Source organism: Hyla sarda, chromosome 13 (genome assembly GCF_029499605.1).
Source record: "Hyla sarda isolate aHylSar1 chromosome 13, aHylSar1.hap1, whole genome shotgun sequence".
Classification (NCBI taxonomy): domain Eukaryota; kingdom Metazoa; phylum Chordata; class Amphibia; order Anura; family Hylidae; genus Hyla; species Hyla sarda.
Window position 1 is genome coordinate 3,646,178 of NC_079201.1, and position 16,466 is coordinate 3,662,643.

General features: G+C 42.8%; 1 protein-coding gene across 24 annotated transcripts in view; it reads right to left on the minus strand.

Moving 5' to 3' along the window:
• SHISA6 (shisa family member 6) overlaps positions 1-16,466 on the minus strand; it is a 595,422-nt gene that overhangs the window by 14,390 nt on the left and 564,566 nt on the right. For 17 of the 24 annotated variants that reach the window (XM_056549465.1, XM_056549454.1, XM_056549466.1 and 14 more), the window contains one exon: positions 8,061-8,123. The exons of the other annotated variants lie outside the window; for them this stretch is intronic. In XM_056549465.1, the coding sequence (XP_056405440.1) occupies positions 8,061-8,123 (63 nt within the window). The remainder of the gene's footprint in view (positions 1-8,060; positions 8,124-16,466) is intronic. 24 annotated transcript variants of the gene reach the window in all.

Genomic DNA, 16,466 nt, shown 5'->3' on the forward strand with positions numbered 1-16,466 from the left:
TTAGTGATATGGACCATGCTGGTATAACCTGGTATATACTGTATATAATATATATGTACAGCTGGTATAAGTTATATATCTCCTGTATATAGTGATATGGACCAGGCTGTATAACCTGGGTATTACTGGTATAGTAATATATTTGTTCAGCTGGGTATAAGTTATATATCTCCTGTATATAGTGATATGGACCATGCTGGTATAAACTGGTAATTATATTATATATGTACAGCTGGTATAAGTTATATATCTCCTGTATATAGTGATATGGACCATGCTGGTATATACTGTATATAATATATATGTACAGCTGGTATACGTTATATATCTCCTGTATATAGTGATATGGACCATGCTGGTATAACCTGGTATATACTGTATATAATATATATGTACAGCTGGTATAAGTTATATATCTCCTGTATATAGTGATATGGACCATGCTGGTATATACTGTATATAATTATATATGTACAGCTGGTATAAGTTATATATCTCCTGTATATAGTGATATGGACCATGCTGGTATAACCTGGTATATACTGTATATAATATATATGTACAGCTGGTATAAGTTATATATCTCCTGTATATAGTGATATGGACCATGCTGGTATAACCTGGGTATATACTGTATATAATATATATGTACAGCTGGTATACGTTATATATCTCCTGTATATAGTGATATGGACCATGCTGGTATAACCTGAGTATATACTGTATATAATATATATGTACAGCTGGTATAAGTTATATATCTCCTATATATAGTGATATGGACCATGCTGGTATAACCTGGGTATATACTGTATATAATATATATGTACAGCTGGTATAAGTTATATATCTCCTGTATATAGTGATATGGACCATGCTGGTATAACCTGGTATATACTGTATATAATATATATGTACAGCTGGTATAAGTTATATATCTCCTGTATATAGTGATATGGACCATGCTGGTATAAGTTATATATCTCCTGTATATAGTGATATGGACCATGGGTATATACTGTATATAATATATATGTACAGCTGGTATAAGTTATATATCTCCTGTATATAGTGATATGGACCATGCTGGTATATACTGTATATAATTATATATGTACAGCTGGTATAAGTTATATATCTCCTGTATATAGTGATATGGACCATGCTGGTATATACTGTATATAATATATATGTACAGCTGGTATACGTTATATATCTCCTGTATATAGTGATATGGACCATGCTGGTATAACCTGGTATATACTGTATATAATATATATGTACAGCTGGTATAAGTTATATATCTCCTGTATATAGTGATATGGACCATGCTGGTATATACTGTATATAATTATATATGTACAGCTGGTATAAGTTATATATCTCCTGTATATAGTGATATGGACCATGCTGGTATAACCTGGTATATACTGTATATAATATATATGTACAGCTGGTATAAGTTATATATCTCCTGTATATAGTGATATGGACCATGCTGGTATAACCTGGGTATATACTGTATATAATATATATGTACAGCTGGTATACGTTATATATCTCCTGTATATAGTGATATGGACCATGCTGGTATAACCTGAGTATATACTGTATATAATATATATGTACAGCTGGTATAAGTTATATATCTCCTATATATAGTGATATGGACCATGCTGGTATAACCTGGGTATATACTGTATATAATATATATGTACAGCTGGTATAAGTTATATATCTCCTGTATATAGTGATATGGACCATGCTGGTATATACTGTATATAATTATATATGTACAGCTGGTATAAGTTATATATCTCCTGTATATAGTGATATGGACCATGCTGGTATAACCTGGGTATATACTGTATATAATATATATGTACAGCTGGTATAAGTTATATATCTCCTGTATATAGTGATATGGACCATGCTGGTATATACTGTATATAATATATATGTACAGCTGGTATAAGTTATATATCTCCTGTATATAGTGATATGGACCATGCTGGTATAACCTGGTATATACTGTATATAATATATATGTACAGCTGGTATAAGTTATATATCTCCTGTATATAGTGATATGGACCATGCTGGTATAACCTGGGTATATACTGTATATAATATATATGTACAGCTGGTATAAGTTATATATCTCCTGTATATAGTGATATGGACCATGCTGGTATATACTGTATATAATTATATATGTACAGCTGGTATAAGTTATATATCTCCTGTATATAGTGATATGGACCATGCTGGTATATACTGTATATAATATATATGTACAGCTGGTATACGTTATATATCTCCTGTATATAGTGATATGGACCATGCTGGTATAACCTGGTTTATACTGTATATAATATATATGTACAGCTGGTATACGTTATATATCTCCTGTATATAGTGATATGGACCATGCTGGTATAACCTGTGTATATATACTGTATATAATATATATGTACAGCTGGTATAAGTTATATATCTCCTGTATATAGTGATATGGACCATGCTGGTATATACTGTATATAATTATATATGTACAGCTGGTATAAGTTATATATCTCCTGTATATAGTGATATGGACCATGCTGGTATAACCAGGGTATATACTGTATATAATTATATATGTACTGCTGGTATAAGTTATATATCTCCTGTATATAGTGATATGGGCCATGCTGGTATAACCTGGTATATACTGTATATAATTATATATATATGCAGCTGGTATAAGTTAAGCATTTTATATACATAACATGTTTAATTCACAAAGATATCACCTCCTTCGGCATATAAAAAATTAAAATAAAATATCATCTCTGCCGGGTGCTTCGCAGCGAGCGTCTTGTCATTTCGTACATAAATATAATTTAGGAAAAACAGCGTCTGTTAGTTTTCGCCAGCAGTCACACATCTGAACACTTTGGAAGCTTCGAGCTTCATTTACATATGTTATAAGAGCAAACTCCGCAGCGGGAGATGTATGTTCTGCAGTCGACTCCGATCTCTGCGGAGCTGAGGTCACCGTCAATCAGCCGCGCTCTCTATCACCGTCCGAACTACAAGAAGATGTCTCTGGAGTTCTAGCGACACTTTTCTTGTGCAAAACTTTGCCCCAGTCCCAAATGTGAGAGCGACTTATACATAGTTTACAGTCAACCCCACTGAACTTAGGCTCCTTTCACACTATATGTTGCTCCGTTTTAAAGACCCGTTACAATGTCCCGTTAAGAAAACCCATAAGTCTATGGGATTTTTCCATTATCCGTTATCACCCGTTATAACCCGTTATGAATAACGGACATTATTTGTGATGGGAGAAAAATTAGTGCATGTAACGTTTTTCCCCCGGTCACAAATAACGACCGTTATTCATAATGGGTTATAACGGGTGATAACAGATAATGAAAAAATTCCATAGACTTGAATGGGATTTTGTAATGGCCATTTAACGGCTGTTTTTAAGGGTTTTCTTAAAGGGGTACTCAGGCGCTAAGACATCTTATCCCCCATCCAAAGGATAGAGGATAAGATGCCTGATCACGGGGGTCCCGCCACTGGGGACTCCCATGATCTTCCACGCCGCACCCCGTTAGAATCAGCCCCCGGAGCGCGCTTGCTCCGGGTCGGATTACTGCAGATCACGGGGACGGAGCTTAGTGACATCACGGCTCCGCCCCCCGAGTGACGTCACGCTCTGCCCCTCAATGCAAGCCTATGGGAGGGGGCGTGACAGATGTGATGTCACTATGCTCCGTCCCCGTGATCACAGTAATCAGACCCGGAGCGAGCACGCTCCAGGGGCTTATTCTAATGGGGTGCGGCGTGGAAGATCACGGGGGTCCCCAGTGGCGGGACCCCCGCGATCAAGCATATTATCCTCTATCCTTTGCATAAGGGATAAGATGTCTTAGCGCCGGAGTACCCCTTTAACGGGACATTGTAATGGGTAACGGAGCAACATTTAGTGTAAAATGAGCTTTAGATACAATGTTTATAGATCCGTATCTAAATTTAGGGGGCAGAATATTCCCTGAGAACATTCTCAGACATGATGCACCCAGTGCAGGGTCTCCAGATTCTTGTAGCGGATTGTTTATTGATTGTAGAGGAAGTATTCATAACCCTTACTCAGGATTTAGATGAAGCCCCTTTGGCAGTGATTCCAGTCTTCTTGGGGATGAGGCCACAAGGTCTACACCTGGATTTGGGGATTTCCTCCATTCTTCTCTGCAGATCCTCTCAGCTCTGTCAGGTTGGATGGAGACCGTAGGTAGAAGCCATTGTCAGGTCTCCAGAGATGTCCCATTGGGTTCAGGCTCTGGCTGGGCCACTCAAGGAAATTCACAGAGTTGTCCCTAAGCCGCTCCTGTGTTGTCTTGGCCGTGTGCTTTTAGGGGCATTGGGGGAGATTTATCAAAACCTGTGAAACAGAAATGTTGACCAGTTGCCCATAGTAAGCAATCAGATCGCTTCTTTCATTTTCAAGAGAACTTTTCCAAAATGCAAGAAGCAATGTGATTGGTTGCTATGGGACACTGGTCAATTTTTCCTCTGCAAAGGTTTTGATAAATCTCCCTCATTGTCTTGTTGGGAGGTGAACCTTTACCCCATTCTGAGGTCCAGAGCCCTGGATCAGGTTTTCATTAAGAATATCTCTGTACTTTGCTCCATTCAATTTTCCGTCAACCCCTGACCAGTCTCTCTGCCCCCCAAGACATGATGCTGCCCCCACCATGCTTCACTGTAGGGATAGTATTGGGCAGGTGATGAGTAGTGCCTGGTTTCCTCCAGACATGATGCTGCCCCCACCATACTTCACTGTAGGGATAGTACTGGGCAGGTGATGGGCAGTGCCTGGTTTTCCCCAGACATGATGCTGCCCCCACCATGATCACTGTAGGGATGGTATTGGACAGTGCCTGGTTTCCCCCAGACATGATGCTGCCCCCACCATGATCACTGTAGGGATGGTATTGGGCAGGTGATGGGCAGTACCTGGTTTCCCCCAGACATAATGCTGCCCCCACCATGATCACTGTAGGGATGGTATTGGGCAGGTGATGGGCAGTGCCTTGTTTCCCCCAGACATGATGCTGCCCCCACCATGATCACTGTAGGGATGGTATTGGGCAGGTGATGGGCAGTACCTGGTTTCCCCCAGACATGATGCTGCCCCCACCATGATCACTGTAGGGATGGTATTGGGCAGGTGATGGGCAGTGCCTGGTTTCCTCCAGACATGATGCTGCCCCCACCATGCTTCACTGTAGGGATGGTATTGGGCAGGTGATGGGCAGTGCCTGGTTTCCTCCAGACATGATGCTGACCACACCATGATCACTGTAGGGATGGTATTGGGCAGGTGATGGACAGTGCCTGGTTTCCCCCAGACATGATGCTGCCCCCACCATGATGACTGTAGGGATGGTATTGGACAGGTGATGGGCAGCACCTGGTTTCCTCCAGACATGATGCTGCCCCCACCATGATCACTGTAGAGATGCTATTGGACAGGTGATGGGCAGTGCCTGGTTTCCTCCAGACATGATGCTCCCCCCCACCATGATCACTGTAGGGATGGTATTGGGCAGGTGATGGGCATTGCCTGGTTTCCTCCAGACATGATGTTGCCCCCACCATGATCACTGTAGGGATGGTATTGGGCAGGTGATGGGTAGTGCCTGGTTTCCTCCAGACATGATGCTGCCCCCACCATGATCACTGTAGGGATGGTATTGGGCAGTTGATGGGCAGTGTCTGGTTTCCCCCAGACATGATGCTGCCCCCACCATGATCACTGTAGGGATGGTATTGGGCAGGTGATGGGCAGTACCTGGTTTCCTCCAGACATGATGCTGCCCCACCATGATCACTGTAGGGATGGTATTGGGCAGGTGATGGGCAGTGCCTGGTTTCCTCCAGACATGATGCTGCCCCCACCATGATCACTGTAGGGAAGGTATTGGGCAGGTGAGGGGCAGTGCCTGGTTTCCTCCAGACATGATGCTGTCCTCACCATCATCACTGTAGGGATGGTATTGGGCAGGTCATGGGAGTGCCTGGTTTCCCCCAGACATGATGTTGCCCCCACCATGATCACTGTAGGGATGGTATTGGGCAGTGCCTGGTTTCCTCCAGACATGATAATGCCCCCACCATGATCACTGTAGGGATGGTATCCTTCATAGACAGCTAAAACCAAAGCCTCATTGTTTCACACCAAGTTTGAAGCCATGGTACAAAACAAGATGGTATACTTACAACCTGTGGAGACCTTCTTCAGGCTTGGCAGGGTGGAAGAGTCCCTTCCACACAGGAATTCAAATTGTGTTGGACTTGATGGACTGTGGGTTATCCGGTCACAAATGTTTTTCTAGTAATGTCCTCACACTGTCTTACAAAATAATACAAATTTGACCTCACCTTCTTCAACTCCCTTATAGCCTCCAGTATCAGAATGCTGACAGTATGCTTCTTGGAGCTTGCCAGGCATGATGTCACAATGGCCCTCAGCAGCAGTGTCCTTCCTCAGCCAATGATTACTGAGTGCCACTGGTAATTCCCCCCGACTGTAGACGCTACACTCGGCAGTTTGGGGGAAGCAGTGTTTCTGGCTGTAGCCAGAGTACTCGGATACCAAAGCTTACGAGGGAGCAGAGGAACTTCAGGATTTATTGATTTATTAGGCAGCCTGGGGACATTGCTAGAAAAAAACATATTTCACTGGACAACCCCCATAGAAACAAATGATTTGGTGCTACGAGTAATATACTACTGCGGTTCATGTCCTAACCCCATGAACATTAGTTGGAAGCCTCCACGACTTGGAACATGAATGATTTCCATCCAAATTCTTCAAAGAACAATGCAGATCCAACCAGATGAAGACCACAATGATCTTTCATGATCATTCCAGGCCGACCCATAATCAACTGAAATCAGGCAGGTCTCCTTCATCTTAGGCACTTTATTGGCACTCCTATATGCTACTACATCCCAACCATACGAACTTCTCAAGCAGACATATCCAAACCATCTACAAAAATGAAGCCCAAAATCGGCAATCCCACCAACACCTTTACCAAATTGAGTTAATGAGAAGTTATATCAGAGCCAAGCTGACCAAGCCTGAAGGAATATGAAGCAGTATTGGGGAAATCTCTACTCTGAATTTACTTAAAGGGTTACTCTGCTCCCTAGCATCCGGAACATTAAGTTCCGAACGCTGTGTACGGGCTACCGTGTTCACGCCCGCCCCCTCGTGATGTCATGGCCTTCCCCCTTAATAAAAGTCTATGGGAAGGGGGAGCGACGGCCATCACGCCCCCTCCCTTAGACTTGCATTGAGGGGGCGGGACGTGACGTCACATGAGGGGACTTGACATCATGAGGGGGCGGGCGTGAACACGGAAGCCCGAACACAGCGTTCGGACTCAATGTTCCGACGCTGGGTAGCAGAGTAACCCTTTAAACTATGGATACTCAAGCTTGTAGAATTCAATGAGTCAATTTTCTGTAAGCATACACCAAACATATCCAGTTAACCTATCCAATATATTTTCATGGTGGACAGGCCTTTGTGTGGTACTCGTTGGAACTTCACTGAAGCTTAGTAAACCTTTCTAATATTACTAACATTCATGGTGTTTTCATTGTCAGACATTTACAGATAACACATTTATGACATACACATACATTAAAACAATGTGGGATACAACAGAGGACAGATGGAAGCACAGGATGTGCGAGTCCTAATTATATGAGCTTCCATTTTGTAATCCATAGTATAGGGGTAACACGATCTAAACCTGGTCATCCTTCTCCAAATAGAATCCTATGGTATTAGAGCACCTACTGGTGACCTCACTGTTCTTTTATGTTGCAAAGGGGCCAATGGGGCCTTTGAGGCATACGGCTTGGATGCAGTAGGACCTCTGCAAGCCTTAATGCAATGTATGTGCCATCAGGGTTGCAAGGGTAATTGTATAGACCCTTATGACTGTATTTCTATAAGTGGTCCTAAAACCTGGAAACAATCTTACCGTTTGTGGGTGTCTGAGAGGCGTTATTGAGCACGAGGTGATTATAATTTTGCTGATGGTCACCTAAAAGAAAATAGAATGTAATCTATAAATAAACCATCTTATTTGTGGATGATGATGTGGATGATGGTTGGATGCTGTGAAGGTCATTATTCTGCACATAACAAAGGTCTTTTGTGTGATTGTTTTTGTTTTCCAACTATTTTTGTGGCTACGTGTATTGGTTTTTCTGGGTTAGCTCTGATTCTTTGTCTCTCAACAAACCTGAAAGATCTAAATTGGCATCCACGTGGCTCCAATATTCCCAGATGGGCAAAATTCTCAGACTTCTTTGAGGTTTTCAAAAATCTCTCTAAAGGGGTACTCTACCCCTAGACATCTTATCGCCTATCCAACTTTGGTCCGTGCCGAATGACTGGCAATGCGGGGCGGAGGCTCGTGACGTCACGGTCACACCCTTCTCGTGATGTCATGGCCACGCCCCCTCAATGCAAGTCTATGGGGGTGTGATGGCCGTTACGCCCCCCTCCCATAGACTTGCATTGAGGGGGCGTGGCTGTGATGTAAACGAGCAGGGCGTGGCCGTGATGTCAGGAGCCTATGACGCTGCACCAGATGCTCTAAACGAATTCCGGGTGTAGGGACCCCCACGATCAGACATTTTATCCCCTATCCTTTGGATAAGGGATAAGATGTATATGGGCGGAGTATCCCTTTAAGACGACCATCCAAATATGCACAAAAAAGTGGTCTTCTGGGGGGTGATCTTCTCAATGAAGATGGCCGGTATGTTTTGTATATGGTGGAACCAAAAAATAGTAACAAAACATCTCATCTGTATAAGGAGGTGGCCTTCTCAAAGAGGTGGTCTTTTGGAGACGCTTTACTGTATGTAGTCTAACAAGGTTTTCTAATTCTCAAAAATGGAATAAAACTTCACGAATACCCAATAAACAGTCCAGAAGGAGATGTGGTATTAGATAACTATAGCTGAATTCATGGCCTGGTGTGTTCTTTCTCCGGCACAGAGGACAGATCTGGTCAGTTACGTGAGTTGCAGATGGAAACAATGAAATTGTTGTCAGATTTTACCAAAATTAATTTGACTTTTTAAAATATATAGAAGGTTGGAGGGCAAGTTTAAATGATTAAATCAAAACCCAAACAAATCAAAATACGATGTATCTCACCAATGGTCAAAAGACTATACTAGGACATAAGAATGTTTTAGACTCTTAGACGTTTTCACACAAGTCACAACTCGAATCCCCTATTATTCCATCCTATAAGTCTCCACCATAGAACAACAAACCCATCATCCCAACCAGGCGGCTTCTTCACAATACATAGTGGGGATTTATGATGAGCAGAGCAAAGAGTCAAGTGTGGTTTTGCTTGATTATGTGCAAAATGTATCAATCGGCGCATGACACTACAAACGTGTGCAAATGCAAGGAGTGCCCGACTAGTATAAAAAAAGAGCAAAAACCTTGCAAAGATTAGTCAGACACAGTTGTTAAGGGTTAAGATGGATGAAGTACAAAAGCCAAACTAACTTATTCTGGGAAAAGATTCTCAAAGAGAAATTCCACTATCACTAGTTCTACAGCACCATCTGTTTTATTCCAGCACAGCTGCTTGCAGTTCGTTACTGTAACTGAGTCATGTGATCACCAATCTTAAGCACAGAAAATCAGTGTTTATTGTGTCAGAGGAAGTGGTCAGTTCTGTGTAAGCTAACTACAGGATGACATCACTTATCACATCGCTCCTGACAGCTCACCGACCTCTCCCCTCAGCTCTATCTGTATACTGCTGCTATCTCTATGGGATCAGGATATATAGTAGTTATACACCTCCCCTTAGCTCTATCTGTATACTGCTTCTGCCATCTCTATGGGATCAGAATATATACTAGTTATACACCTACCCTCTGGCAATATCTGTATACTGCAGCTATCTCTATGGGATCAGGATATATATGCTAGTTATACACCTCCCCTCCAACTATATCTGTTTTCTGCTGCTATCTGTATAGGATCAGGATATATAGTAGTTATATACTTCTCCTCCAGCTCTATCTGTATACTGCTGCTATCTCTATGAGATCAGGATATATAATAGTTACACTAATCCCCTCAAGCTCCATATGTATACTGCTGCGATATCTATATCAGTATATATAATAAAATCAGTATATATAATCAGTATATATAATCTCTATACGATACGATCAGTATATATAATAAAATCAGTATATATAATAGTTATATATCTCCCCTCCAGCTCAATCTGTATACTGTTGCTGCTACATCTATGGGATCAGTATATCTAGTAGTAATACACCTCCCCTCCAGCTCTATCTGTATACTGCTGCTATTACTACAAGAACAGGATGTATAGTAGTTATACACCTCCCCTCCAGCTCTATCTGTATACTGCTGCTGCTACCTCTATGGCATCAGTATATATAGTAGTTATACACCTCCTCTTACAACTCTATCTGTATACTGCTGCTTCTATCTCTATGGGATCAGGATATATATAGTAGATATACAGCTATACTCTAAATGTATACTGCTGTATCTTTGGGATTAGTATATATAGTAAGGAGATATAGAAAAAAGATGAGGTGCGCTCCTAGTGGAGAATTATAAGGTGGGATGACGTGTGCATGTGTATTTGCACCTTACCATGTAGCTTGGGTGATCGGTGAGCTTGTAGACTCGCTGGGGTCTGTAGTCCAAAATCGGGTGGCAGCCTGGGTGTCCTTCACCGTGACTGCCAGGTCGCGGTGCAGTAGATGAGAACAAGGAAAATAAAAATAGGACTATTCCCTTGGCGCCTATTCCCCGGAAACCAAAAAAGCCAAAGTAATGCTTTAAAAAAAATTGGCATTTATTGGTACGAAAGGACCAATAAATGCCAATTTTTTTTAAAGAATTACTTTGGCTTTTTTGGTTTCCGGTGAATAGGCGCCAAGGGAATAGTCCTATTTTTTATTTTCCTCGTTCTGTAGTATATATAGTAGTTATATACCTCCCCTCCATTTCTATCTGTATACTGCTGCTGCTATCTCTATGGGATCAGGATATATATATACACACAGTATATATTAGATATACACCTCCAGCTCTATCTGTATACTGCTGCTATCTGTATGAGATCAGGATATATAGTAGTTATACACCTCACCTGAGGCTGTGTTCACACATTGCATTTTTGCTGCACTTTTTCTATTTTGCCATGATTGGAAAAAAGTGGCATTTTACAGCAGCTGTGCAAATCATGGCAAAATGCGTCATATTTACAGCACTTTTGAAAAATCGTTGCAAACACAGCCAAAATGTAGATTTTTTTTTTTACATAAGACACCTCAGTTGTGGTTATAGGTCAAATAACTTTCTCCTCGTGACAATATTTCTCTAAAAACAAACTGAATAAAAAAAATAAAAATACATCAAAACTGCACATTATGTGAACTGACAATAACCTACTTATGAGTCTAATCAGTTTACCTAAGTGACCTCCAGCACCAGCAGCCTAATTAGATGGCCAGGTGCAGTGATGAGACTCCCCACTCTCTCTCTCTCTCTCTCTGCAGAGCCTGAGGATTCATGGGAAGTATAGGCAGCAATAGGAGATCATTTCAGTGATGAAATTGCAATCAATATGGCTGACACATCAGCTAAAACAGGCAAGCGCGAGGCATACACAAGAACCGCCACATTATTCTCTAATAATAGTCTATGCTGCTCTATATACGGTAAGAAAAAAGAAATCTCAGAGTGCTTCAGTGACCCAGCAAACAGAGGCAAAAACTTCTAACAATCCGGAAAGATCAGGGAGTGAAGTACCGTATGTGCTCAGTCAGCAGATATAAGGCCGACAATTGTTCTGATAATAATGTGAGCGCCGAGGAATCCGTCAGTACTCAACGGGTAAGAAGAGAGAGAAGAAAGACAAAAAGAAACAGAATTTTACAATGACAGATAAAAAACTAGTAATAGAACAAGTTTTATATAACTTTACAATATATCACATTTTATTCTAACACCTCAAATTAGTGGAATAGGTGCAAGCTTACAAAAGACAAATAATAATCATAAGAGAAACTAAATAAAAAGGCTGCGCTCCGTCCCAGATAAATTAAAAGGGGTACTCCACTGCCCCAGCATTTGGAACATTTAGTTCCGAAGGCTGGGTGCGGGCTGCGAGGTGCGTAACGTCACACCACGCCAACTCAATGCAAGTCTATGGGAGGGGGCGTGGCGGCAGTCACGCCCCCTCCCATAGACTTGCATTGAGGGGGCGTGGCGTGACATCACAAGGGGCGTGGTCATGAAATCACAACCCCCGCAGCACGCACCCAGCGTTCAGAACTAAATGTTCCGAACACTGGGGCAGTGGAGTACCCCTTTAAAATCCGTCACGCCCCTCTCCCATAGACTTGCATTGAGGGGTCGTGACGTGATTTCACAAGGGGCGTGGTCATGAAATCACGCCCTCTGCAGTAAGCACCCAGCGTTCGAAACTAAATGTTCTGAACGCTGGGGCAGTGGAGTACCCCTTAAAATCCATCATGCCCCCTCCCATAGACTTGCATTGAGGGGGCGTGGTGTGACTTTACAAGGGGCGTGGTCATGAAATCACAACCCCCGCAGTAAGCACCCAGCGTTAGGCACTAAATGTTCCGAACGCTGGGGCAGTCAAGTACCCATTTAAAATCTGTTATACCCCCTCCCATACATAGACTTGCATGGCGTGACTTTACAAGGGGCGTGGTCATGAAATCACGACCCTCGCAGCACGCACCCAGCGTTCAGAACGAAATGTTCCGAATGCTGGGGCAGTGGAGTACCCCTCATAAAATCAGTCACGCCCCCTCCCATAGACTTGCATTGAGAGGGCGTGGCGTGACTTCACAAGGGGCGTGGTCGTGAAATCACAACCTCCGCAGCATGCACCCAGCGTTCGTAACTAAATGTTCCGAACGCTGGGGCAGTGGAGTACCCCTTAAAATTCATCACGCCCCCTCCCATAGACTTGCATTGAGGGGGTGTGGTGGGACTTCACAAGGGGCGTGGTCATAAAACCACTTCCCCCGCAGCACGCACCCAGCGCTCGGAACATTTAGGGGCAGTGGAGTACCCCTTTAAAATCGATTTCTAATAATGTCACAGCAGTAAAAAATATCACTATTATATCTATAACTATTAAGTGGTCGCCATCAAGCAGCCTGAAAACCAAAAAACGCTAAAAATCTGTGAATTTTTATTTTGCGTAAATGATAACTTGAATACACTTGAATCTACAGTATATGCAAATGAGTAAACCAACTCCACCCCCATCAATGCTCAGAACAAGAAAACACGAAGAACCGTGTGTAGACTAAACTAAAAGAGCGAATAAGTAAATTATAACACAGTTCATAGACAGTCAGCACGGCACTGCATCCCCTTTGTGTAGGGAACGGTGTAGAACTAGCAGGTACAGACTTAGATCGCTGAAGATGGTGCTCTGATTGGAAATAGTGCAAATAGACGTCTTGAGACAGTAAAAATGAAAATCGGGAAGTGACCGCGGTCAGATGTTAGAATTCTTCTTTACTGCATACTCACAACTGTGTTACATGGGAAGAGGGTAGTGGGGTGATGATCGTGCTTCCTCCGGCCTCCGTGCGAAACGGAGCTTGGTTGCCACCCTGTGTCACCCCACTACCCTCTTCCCATGTAACACAGTTGTGAGTATGCAGTAAAGAAGAATTCTAAGAGCTGACCGCGGTCAGTTGCCGATTTTCATTTCTACTGTCTCAAGAAGTAAATGATAACGTTGGCGCACGTAATTGGACGACAGATATACACACAAAGGGGGATTTATCATGAATGCAGATTTTTGCACAAGGAGTCACCTACGTGTTCGTGTATCTCTGGCACTTCCATATACAGTGAATGTAGCGCGACTCCATTTAGCATGAATGAGTCGGGGCTCCCGAGTTACACAGCAATGTATTTGGGTTCTCTGGCGCTTCCATAGAAAATGACCGGAGCGTGTGCCGACCCAACAGTCCCTTCAGCCTGAAGACCTGGGGCTCCAGAGATACTGATCGATGTACTCCGGTATCTCCCTCTCCTCCACAGGCAATGAATGGAGCATTTGCTGACCGACCACTCCATTCCGCATGAAGAGTCAGGGCTCCATTCTAGACATCGTGGGGGATCCCAGAGGTCCCATAGGATTGGGGATATGTTTTTAGGACTGGAAAACATTTTTGTTTTTTAAATCAACTAGTGCCAGAAAGTTAAACAGATTTGTAAATTACTTCTATTTAAAAATCTTAATCCTTCCAATCTATGTCTGACCACAGTGCTCTCTGCTGCCACCTCTGTCCATTTTAGGAACTGACCAGAATAGGAGCAAATTCCCATATCAAACCTCTCATGCTCTGGACAGTTCCTAAAATGGACAGAGGTTTCAGCAGAGAGCACTGTGGTCAGACAGAAAAGAAAAAGAAAAGAACTTCCTGTGTTGCATACAGCAGCTGATAAGTACTGGAAGGATTAAGATTTTTAAATAGAAGTAATTTATAATTGTTAATGGATCCAGCATGTCACCCAGTCAGAGGCTATATTGCCCAACAGAGGGGAGTGGTTATGAGTGTTAGGCTCAGAATTTGTGTTAGGGTCCCATTCTAAATTAGGCCACCTCCGCGTGGTGGATGGGGGGGACACGTTTTGATCAAAAAGTGCGCTAAGAGTCTCCATATTTTGACCAAGTGGGCTGCTGCAATCTTCTCTTTTTGTATAATTTACAAATCTGTTAAACTTACTCGCACCCGTTTTTTTGTTTTTTTTTAGTTTTCCAGTGGAGTACCCCTTTAACTTTCTCAGAAAAAGATCTAACCACAGATATTTTTTACAGCTTAGAAAAAGGTGATTCAAGGACTTACTCAATTTTTCTTGATTTGAGAAAATGTATAGTTGGCCCCATATTGGGCACCGCGATCTCTTCCCCTGAATCCTGGGTTTGGTAGTAGACAATCATGAGATATTATCCCCACATTATTATTAGCTCCTCTTCCTCGGCTCAGGCGCACAGGAATACATGGAGATCACTAATTGCCATTGTTTCGATGAATTACGAGCGGCCGGCCTACGGTTTTATGGGAACATTAGCCGTCGGGGAGAAGGAGCTTCCCAAGAACGGGAGGAAGCGGGAAGTTTTTATTGGAGGCTTTTAGAAGAGATAATCAAGTCATTCATTACCGGGAGACGCGGCGCGGCTTCACCTTATCTGTCAGCGGACTTGACAAAGCATTATTGGAATTTTTATGTCCCATGGTAATGAATCATGATGTGTGTACTGTACAAACCAACAGCCCGAGCTCGGGGAATGCAAATATGACCTTTTATGCCAGAGGCAGGAGGGTTTTGTACACGACACGAGGCTCGCTGTCTCCATTAGCTGATGTGACTCATAAGAATCTCGTAAGAATTTCCGATAATAATTCTAACCTTTTTTAATGGCGGAGTTTAGAAAAGGTGGTCACAGCTTGGAGTTAATGTTAGTAATAAATAGGTTTATATAAGATCAGCGAGGGGTCTGGCACCCAGATGGTTAAAGGGGCCAATGTGCTTGTTGGAATGATGTGGGCTGTTCTTTGCTCACCAGGCATAGCACCATACATTTTGTAGTGGCTGTGCCTGGTATTGCAGCTCATTTCCATTCAGGTGAAGCAGACTGAGCTGCAGGTAGTACCAGGCCCAGCCTCTACAATATTGTATGGAGCTGTGCCTGGTAAATGAAGAGGCCCCTTCAACCACCAAATGGGCAGGACTGGTGGAGGGTCAATAAATCAGACTGGTGTAGGGTCAGTAAAAAAAAAAAAACTGGTGGTGACAGCACACAAGACTGTGTGTGGAGGGTCAGTAAATAAGACTGATAAGGAGGTCAGGAAATCAGACTGGGGGAGGAGAGGGTCAGTAAATAAGACTGATAAGGAGGTCAGGAAATCAGACTGGGGGAAGGGAGGGTCAGTAAATCAGACTGGTGAGGGGGGTGTCAGTAAATCAGACTGATAAGGAGGTCAGGAAATCAGACTGGGGGAGGGGTGCGTCAGTAAATAAGACTGATAAGGAGGTCAGGAAATCAGACTGGGGGAGGGTCAGTATATAAGACTGATAAGGAGGTCAGGAAATCAGACTGGGGAGGGTCAGTAAATAAGACTGATAAGGAGGTCAGGAAATCAGACTGGGGGAAGGGAGGGTCAGTAAATCAGACTGGTGAGGGGGGTGGGTCAGTAAATCAGACTGATTGGGGGGGGGTGGAGTTAAGCAGGTATAATGCCATACATTTTGGAATGGCTGTGTCTGGTACTGCAGCTTGATCCCACTCAAGTGCCAGTAC